The sequence below is a fragment of the Vigna angularis genome, chromosome 4 (assembly GCF_016808095.1).
Source record: "Vigna angularis cultivar LongXiaoDou No.4 chromosome 4, ASM1680809v1, whole genome shotgun sequence".
NCBI lineage: Eukaryota > Viridiplantae > Streptophyta > Magnoliopsida > Fabales > Fabaceae > Vigna > Vigna angularis.
In genome coordinates, this window is record NC_068973.1 from 31,490,542 (window position 1) to 31,500,362 (window position 9,821).

The following is a 9,821-nucleotide window of genomic DNA, read 5'->3' on the forward strand; positions in this document are numbered from 1 at the left end:
AACTTGTAATTAAGTGAGTCAATCCATTTAACCTACCAACCCGTGGTAAGCTAGCCCAGGCCGAGCCGGATGACCTGTTTTAACATCATTAATGTTTCTATTATTCATAGGGACAGATAGGGCTCCTTGTGCGTCTAAAGATGTTTTGAGGGTTTTAGAGTTGTTTGGTCATATATTACGTAATAAAAGCTAATGACCTTGTTTAAGTTATAAATGTGATGAAAATGGTAAATTGCATGTGTGGTTGATTTGAGTATGTTGAATTGTTGACTTGGTGTTTGAATTGTTAAGTAATTTGAATGTGTTGAAATAGTTATGTGTTGTTTGTAATTGTCTGAATTAATGTTGAAATAAGGAATTTAGGATTTGACCATTTGAGCAAGTTGGTATGCACTATGGCATTGAAAACAGTTTTTGAATCAAGCACTATGTTAGGAATACCAATTTGATCATCTGAACAAGTCCCTAGTTCTCAAAATCACAATTTTGAGTTTGTTGTTATCTACTATGGCATTGAGCATAAGCTTGGTTATGCAAGTCTGAAAGCATTTTTTATCCAAATCGTTGAACGGTCATTTTTGCAAATGCTCTCACACTGAGCGGTAGCATGATACCGTTGAGCGTCACTTTTCGCTACAAGTTTAGAACAATTTAATTCATGGTTGTTGAACGAAAGAATGGTGTCGTTGAACGAGAAGTTTTGCGAGAAGAATGATGATGAGCGCAAGTAGTGTCGTTGAGCGCCAATACTGCTGCTGAGTGCCACCTTTTGCGAAAGGCTTGGGAGTGAACGTCAGGATTGTCGCTGAGCACTCTCTTTTATGAGAGGTCTTGCACTAAGTGTTAATGTGTTGCTTTCTTATGTTATAACTTGTTTGAGATTGGTTTATTATGATTCATATGTATGTTCAAGATGTATGATGATGTTTTTATTGATGGAGAATATGATTTGAAGTGTTGTTAAGAGAATTTCAAGGAGAAATTTTGTGATGTGGTAAAGTTTAGTATATGCATTGACGTATGCGGGGTCATAAAGGAGATATCCTAGACTCTAATAACTATTCATACTCAAATATAGTAGAATGAGTTATATGATGAGAGCCATAAGAGGTCCTAACCACTGGACTGTTGTTCATAGGCGTGAAGGGGACTAACTTTGTAGGTGGTAGGGTGATAACCTCTTTGTTTATGACTTTGCAGAGCATAAATACTATTACAAGTGCACGTATACGTTAAAGCCATATGTCGAATATAAGTATTCAGATAATTGAGTTTACTGTCAACGATTTGTGTAAATATGTGAATGGTGGTATGTTATGCATGTGTAGACCTTGATATATTATGACTATTGTTTGTTTTTATCAAATCTTTTGCATATTGGCTTAACTTTTTCTCTATTTTATTTGTCTGTGTTCTTCTCCTTGTTTGAGATTATCACCTTAATGGTGTGAGCAGATGAAAATGTTCTCGTTGATCTTGTGCAAGGTGAGGACAAGACAACAACCTAGTTTAGAATAGTTTACCTTATGCCTAATTTTTGTTTGTAAAACCTTTTCTTTTGAAAGTTTAGTTTATGTTAGTGTGTATATATAATTCTCCATATATTCAATACATATTCAATACATATTTTATAGATAACAGTAATATAATAGTGATATGATTATCTCTTTTACTGGTTGATTATATAATTATATTGTTTTATTTAATAATTTTATACTATTAGATAAAATGTTACATATTCACTTTTAGTTAAACAATAATTACTTAGTATTACATGAATAAAGATAAAAAAAATTATAAATAAAGATCCGCATACAAACTACAATTAAGAATTTATATCCTAAAATATAATAAATAACTCATTTGTTACTATAATAATCCTAAATCATAAAAAAATTAAATTAAATTACTTTTACATGATAGATATAGGATCATATCCATATATATTGATGGAATTTATCCTTTAGATACCAAACTATTCATACAATTAATAACATTAACTACGTTTTATTACACAGGACATGTTTAGATTTTAGTTAGAACATCAAAATAAATTTTGAGTTTTTATTAAACACTATAATAACATGTTGAACACTTTTTTTTTGGTTTCAGATTCATTTGTAACTAAAATTGACTTCAAATTCCAAATAACTTAAAAGTTGACAATTATTTCTTTTTCCACTTTGAATTAAGTTCGACTAACTTTTCTTAAGGGAAATTTAAATACACACAAAATACCAAGTTACTTAATTGATTAACATCAATATATAAGACTTCATACTAAAATTAACATTAATTAATAATAATAGATAATATTATTAATTGAGCTATTTTGGTTAAAATTTTAAAGTTTAATTGTCATGAATTGGCAGTAAAATTTTACTGTAAATTAATAAGAATGTATATTAATATAATAGAAATATTTGTGTGAGATAATTATCATTCATATTAAAGAATTTACGATATTTATTAAATCATTTATGATATGTTCATAACATAGAACGTTTTATACACTTCAAATTATCATAAAAAAAACAATTTTGTAGTAAACTTTCAACAAAATAATAATTAAAAATACCAAAATTAATCGAAAGAAAAAAAAAGGTTAAACACACTCCACGACTTCACGTACAATTAAATATGGTGTTGACATTTGACTATATGTGTTCCTGATACATGCCACTCTCTCATCAACTACCAACTATAATATAAGAAAATTATAATTTTGATACCTATTCATTTATTTAGTTTTTTTTTGTCATTTCAAATCCCAACAATTATTTCCTTGACCAAAATATTCATATAATCTTTTTTGTGTAACATCTCATATTTTAAATAATATTAACACTATTATAGGAATTATCACATATTTAATAAACTAGAATAGTTAAACAAAATACATACATGAAACTATTATAACTATCCAAATATAACCATAATAGTAAAATATATATAAGAAAGGGAATTCAACAAATTCTTTTACACTTAAAAACTAAAATGCAACCAAAAATTTGTCAAAAGTATATATATATATATATATATATATATATATATATATATATATATATATATATATATATATTAATATATGTCTTAATTTTTTTTCCATATTAATATATGTCTTACTTTTGTTTACTCATGCTTTAGTATTATTATTACTTCAATTCATATTAACAGTATGATTATTTTAATTTAAATATACTTAATTAGTGAGTTTTATATAAATAAAATGTTTGATCAAAACTAAATATTGAATATATTAATATTTAGTTTTAATGGATATTTTTTTAAATGAAAATAAGAAATAAAGCAAAATAAATTATAAAAATGACATTGTAGATCTTTGCTATGCCAAAAGAAACTTATGGCAGAGTAATAGATATGAAATTAGGAGCGAGAAAAAAAGACTTTAACCAAAGACGGCAAAAAGAAATATGCCTAAAAACTTTTGGTATTGAAAAAACATATAATATTTAATTTAGGATTGTCTTAGAATTAACTTAGAAGTATTTACAACTAATTTAAGTGATATTACATAAAATTCGTATTGTCTTGAAACGTTAATTTAGAAATTAAAATGATAATTTTATTTATTTATTTAAAATCATGAAAAACACATTAAAAATTTACGACATAAACCCTTTAGATACACCTGAACATCTTTCACTTTTAACTTATTAAATTCTGGTACTGTTATTATAGTATGTCTTATTTTTTAAATATTTATATTATATTATAAGTTAATGGTTGGAAATTTAACTATAAATCTAAGTTTTACATTGAATAGAAACCAGAGTGAGGCACCAGATAAAAATCCATAAACTCATTATTTTAAAATTTTTTTGGTTAAAAATAATGTCAATTTCTTATTTAATTGAATTTAATTTAATTGGTGTTATATCTTCTATTAAATCTCCTCTCTCAAATAAACCAACAGTAATATTAAAGTCAATGATTATTGTTGATGATAAACTCAAACAAGTAGAATATATATAAAATATTAAAACATATTAAAAGAGTAAAATAGGTGTAAAAAGTGTATGCAACAACCACTTTAACAAACAAATAGTGATTGGATGGTAACATAGTAATGATAGGTTTTGGTTGATGAGGTCAGTTGTAATCGCATGGCAAATTTGACCTGATATACTGATGCAGTTGAATTCATTTGTATTTTGTTAATGTCCATTTCCTATGACTTTTCACAATCAGGTGAGTGGCCCTCAGATGTTTGAAATAATTTCTAGATCAAACGTAAATATTTTAAAGTTCAACCTTTGATTGCATCGAAACAGTGATCAAATTTAACGCATTAGAAGAATCAATACATTGTTTTTCATTACAAAGGGCACAACAACCAATCTCGTCCTCATACGGACAAAAACATTGTATAAAAGGAACAAACTAAAACTATAAACCTTGAATGGTTGTCATACCTCCCCCCACATAGGTCCACACTAAAAATTAACACTGGAAAGCCATCATATCCATATCCACGCAATTGCTACCTTCAGCTTCCACAAAAAATCATGAACCAGCCTTGTTTGCCAGATGCTCCATGTTATATCTACCTATTTGCAGAAAATAATCATTCTCAAAACTGAAAAATGCCTTTGTTCCAGCTGCAGTTAAATAATTAGTCTCTCTCCAAACCACAAAAAAGCCATTTTCCTTTGAAAGTATCTAAAATAAAGCACTCCAAACAGCTCCATCCCCTTCTCCACACTTTGAGTGGACATATTTAATCTTCTCCACTGACTTGCAGATTCCACTGCAGCTCCAATCAAATGAGGCAACGCAAATGTTACCTGCTTGTGCCTTCCACTCACAGTCTACACAAACATCAAACATAAATCAGGATCATTTCCAAAAGAAAAAAAAAAAGTGAGATTGGGGGAATTAAGAAACTGAGTTCCGATTATCCTTAAATTTTATTAATGATGGAGCTTTATAATTGCTTCCAGCTCATTAAACCGAAGCATCTTCCATCAAGAAAAACTTGAAGAAAGGATACGAAGAAGCTATATTAGAAGAAAAAGTTCGCTTATAGAAATCTATAGGAAGTCAGTCATTAGTGACAGCAAGACAAAACCATAAATTCTAGCTCTAAATGGTAGAACATATAGGTAGAGAGTGTTTGCAAGTCAACAAAACCAGTACTAAGTGCCACAACATTATTGCAGTAGAGACCAGAGATGGTTTTCTGATTACATATTTTCACATATTTTCATGTTAAATACCTGGAGGAGTTCCACAGCACATACTGCGGTCATCAATATGCTCAACTTCAAGACCAATGAACCATGCACCAAGCGAGACATCTTCATTGGCATACTTATGCAAAATAGGCCTGCAGTCATATTTATGATTCACATAAAATTTCGTGTGCAGACAATATTCCATGACAATTTTTACAGCTCCAAAGAGAACACAACTAAAACCTAAGATCACAATTAAGACAGCTTTCCAACATCATGCAAAATACGTAATTTTCTTTCAGAAAAAAATGCTGAACAATCATTTGCACGAAGACTTATTTTCCTGCACAAATTATCTAGCAAAAAGTACATAGTAGTGGCCCATAAATCAGAAAATAGCCAATTAAGTAAAGCAGGGAAAAATAATATACGTACTGGTTGATGGAAATGTAAGTGGCCAGATCTTTAGAGATTGCATATATCTGCCCAGTTGCATGTCGAAAGTATTTGTTTCCCTCTTCTCCAAACTTCCAAAACTCAGGTTCATGGTATTTGACATCCCTAAGATACGAAACAAAAGTCAAACATAAATACAAAACCACGATGAGGGACATAGAAAAAGGGTAGCCAGCAGAAAAATGGACTTACTTTCTGGAAAGGACAGGCCCTGATTTCATACACCCAATGTAGACCCTGGGTTTTGAGCGGTGACGAGCAAGGGTTGTTGCCAGGACACCTAAACATATTAAGGCTTATTTGTGAGAGAAATGGGGCAGAGGAAGGTGGTAAAGAAAATAAAATGGCCAGAAAAAACAAGAAATCCAGAATCCTGAGATAGCATATACCTAAATTAACATGGACATCATCATCAACCTTGACATAGAAATCAGCATCCCATTTTGCAACTGCGGTAGAAAAGAAAATCTTTGTTTTTGCAGACAGCTCGTGATACCCTTCAACATGTTCCTACAACATGATGAAAAATCACATATCAAACTCCTGCCAGATTATCCAATGTTTTCTCACACTCTTTTTTATTAACAATAATATGCCTTACTAGGCGAAGAAAGTCTTTGTGCAAAGCTTCTTCTGAATCAATAGCTCGATCTAGTATGCTGTTGGAAGTTGCACTGAGACAACAATGGCAATATTTCCCACGTTAGTGACTTTAAGTAGCAATCCATATATAAACATTTCATCTTTCACTTAGGATAATGTACACATAAATTAAAAAGTTTCTTAGCAAGGTAACGATAACCATCCCTCCACAAGTGCAGAGTAAAAGGGGAATAATTATTATTGCCTGTGCACAGGTAATAATAATCAAGCTTCCAAAACTCAGTTTTTAGACTAAAATGTGCTTCTTATAGGTAAAATATTATGAAGCAGATTTTAGTCTATGACTCTATATACTAATAAATTATAGGAAGATTGATAAAAAAATTTGAATATTTTCATATTGACTCAACACAGAAATTAATATCAGTTTCATAAGTTTCCTTTTCAATCTCACATGCATGGGCAGAATACCAACTGTTACAATATAAAAATATCCCACAATATTAATATTTTACATTATAATATTTTAGAGCAACTTAGATTTTGTCTTAAGAATAATTTTCCTATTTCCTAGGTTTTCATATTTCCTTATCATCTCATGATGTGTCTCCTAATTTAGCAAATATTTTGATCAGTGTAAAAAGGGATTGACGTGTTATCAACACAGACCACATCATAAGATAAAAGTTGATACAAATGTATTTAGTCTTAATTCTCTAAATTCAAAATTGCATTGGGGAGAGAATCACTGCTGGCCACCTCTTGTATCCATTCATGTGACCATCATATCCTCCTTCTATATCACACAGAATATAAACAAAAGATAAACTCCAGGGAGATCAACTAAATTACTTGATGAAAATCATAGAGCAAGAAGCACCCATGGTTAATCCCATACTCTGACTTATGATGGTCCTAACCCATTTAAAAACATGCTACCTAATAGTCTAGTACCATTTTAAGTGGTAAATTTGAATATGTTTATGCTTTAGGCACAATACAAGCCATTAAGGAAACGGAATAGGAAAAATTATCGAAGAAAACAAGTCGATATCTTCAATGAGTATTGATGTTAAGAGATAGATTAAGCAGTAATATGATTCAAACTTCAACGGAAGATACAACTAGAAATAGATATGCTGTAAGAGTCTTTGACTAACAAAGGGGCTGCAAGAGCACAGCTGATATTAGAAGCCACTTTTGTAGTCAATCATAGTTCTTTAAGGTAACTAGGTAAGCACTCAAAATGTTGACACATGACCATTTTAAAGGTGCCCTTTTTTTATCTACCAGTTGGATAAGTAATGTGAACAGGGACAACCTTGTTCTGGTAAACAAACAAGAACGATCGTTTTGTGTTGTTACATTAACTCAAATAATAACACTAATGTACCGTTATTTTCTAAAGGTGTCATTATAATTCTCTCCTGGTTCACACAAACTGGAATTACCTGTGGCCAATCATGAACCTGATAACAATTCCCTTCTCCCGTTCCAACTGAAGAAGTTGTTCACCTGATCAAAACGTGAATACCAAAAGCAACCTTTTAGAAATGAATTAGGGCAATTACCCCCTTAAAAATAGGCGTTAAGAATATGGTTCCATTTTAGAAACTTTTGTGCCCTTATAGTTGACTCCTAAAAACAGATTTTTTTTTGTTTACCTTGAGGCATCCAAGTCTCTCTTACTGAATCACGCCTCTTCCTGCTACTGAAAGCCGTGTTTATGCCAATCACTATAAATGCCTTCTTCCTTGCAGAACCTTCCTCGGAAGTGGTGGTTGAAGTATTCGAATCAGAGATCCCATTTTCACGAGAACTCCTAGCTGCTGCTAGCTCCATCTGAAGCATGGAAACTTGTTTGTCTAAAGCCCTGGCATGCCCCCCAAGAAATTGAAACAAACATCAATAATTAGAAAAAAAAAAACCTTGAACTTCAAACAAATCTGGAGAAATTGAAACGGAATCCAGGTGGCACTCACTGGATGGCTTCATGGGTCTTCTGTAACTCGCTCACTGCATCCTTGGGCTGCATCTGATGGGGAAAAAACAGAGATTTCAAAAACCAAAGCAAAACAAAATGGAACACTTTGCTGTGAAAAACTTCATAGGAAACAGAAACATGCCTTCTTGGTCGCGCAGTCCCCTGAGATCACTTGCAGCTGTTGGTCCTGCTGATGCTGCGCAATAAGCATCCCGTTTGATTCAGGTGGGTCCCACATCCTGCAGTCAAACAAACACTCAGGATCGGACCATGATGTTTAACCTCTCATAAAACAAGCCCCACAAACCAAAGTTTACATATTCACAGCTCAAAACAATTAAAAAGGCAGAATCTACGAGAGGGGAAGAGTTTAATAGAGATACCTGCTTGTGATGAGCATACCAAGAATGAAGGAAAAGACAGAGAAAATGGGAATCCACGATGCAGAGATTTTGGTAGGGGTGCGAGCCTTCATATTGTTCTGTGTGAGGGAGGATTATAAAATTTGGTGTGAGGAAGAAAAAGTTTGCAGGGAACGATGAATATGAAGGGAGGAATTGGTCTACTGAGAAGAGATAGTGGTAGGAAGTTGCAACGCAGATACGTTTACTTATGTGAAGAGAAAGAGAGGTTAGTATACAGAAAGGTTACGAGATTTGGAATTTAACCGTGTTGTAAATAAAGTGTGACGACTGTTAAAGCAGCTACAGTAGCCGTGATGCTCCAATGTGTCGTGTACAATGTACATCCTCTGCGTTGGTGCAAATGTTTGGCAGGTAATGTTACAATGTGCGTGTCTCGTAAGGTACGGCGTCTCCTTTCTCCCAAGTCAAACCTAGAATTTAAAACTGTACTCATCTCATATAATAGTGGTTTTTAAGACTGTTTTTTCATACCACATCAAATAATAAAAATATACCTATAGTTGATAGAATGTTTCTCCTTTAATGTTTTAACTCTATGATTTATCTTAAATAAAGTAATTAACATATGCATTGAAATAATTATAAAATAACTAAATAGAAGGGTTTGTAAAAAAAAAGTTCTCAATGAGTTGGAAGTAAAACTTTCAATACAAGACATCTTGTAATCATAACATCTAAGTTGGTCCATTGATCATTTTAAATGGGATTAAACTTGGCCGCAAAATTATAATATGTTTTTGTTTGAAATTTTGATATGTTTATATTTCAAAATTATAAAAATAATAAATATAGGTTTTTAATTTAATGTTAATTTTTTTTTAATGCTAAAGCTAGTATTTGAGTTGTAGTTTAAACAATTAAAATGTCAGTCTAAAACGTTATTTGACATGTAAAAACAAATTTAAGGTAGTTGAATTATGAGAATTATATTTATTTATCTTTTTAAGTTTGATGACCAAACTATATTAAAGTTTGAGATATGGATGAATTTCAATTTCACGTCAAAATTTGAGGACTACAAACATATTTAACCATTTTAAATATGTATCGATTATTAGTATAATAAAGTAGTTCAAGCATAAAATAACCTAAAAGATAAACAAGTAGAAAAGAAACAATTTGTGCAACTTTTGTTCAATTTGATAACTAAACATC

The 9,821-nt window shown here is 31.2% G+C and overlaps 1 protein-coding gene across 2 annotated transcripts; it reads right to left on the reverse strand.

The window, feature by feature from the left end:
• Positions 1–4,283: 4,283 nt before the first annotated feature.
• On the reverse strand, positions 4,284–8,909 carry LOC108332077 (beta-1,3-galactosyltransferase 7). Of its 2 annotated transcripts, XM_017567183.2 has the most exons (11): positions 8,625–8,895; positions 8,384–8,480; positions 8,240–8,292; positions 7,922–8,130; positions 7,709–7,772; positions 6,256–6,328; positions 6,044–6,164; positions 5,847–5,934; positions 5,634–5,759; positions 5,241–5,350; positions 4,284–4,832 (listed from the first exon to the last, which is right to left on the reverse strand). In XM_017567183.2, the coding sequence occupies exons 1-11, from the start codon at positions 8,714–8,716 to the stop codon at positions 4,684–4,686; spliced, it is 1,182 nt and encodes a 393-aa protein (XP_017422672.1). In that variant the 5' UTR covers positions 8,717–8,895; the 3' UTR covers positions 4,284–4,683. The 2 variants fall into 2 exon arrangements, with proteins under 2 accessions (XP_017422672.1, XP_017422673.1); XM_017567184.2 differs by lacking the exon at positions 5,241–5,350 and having other exon boundaries at positions 4,693–4,832; positions 8,625–8,909.
• Positions 8,910–9,821: the final 912 nt, after the last annotated feature.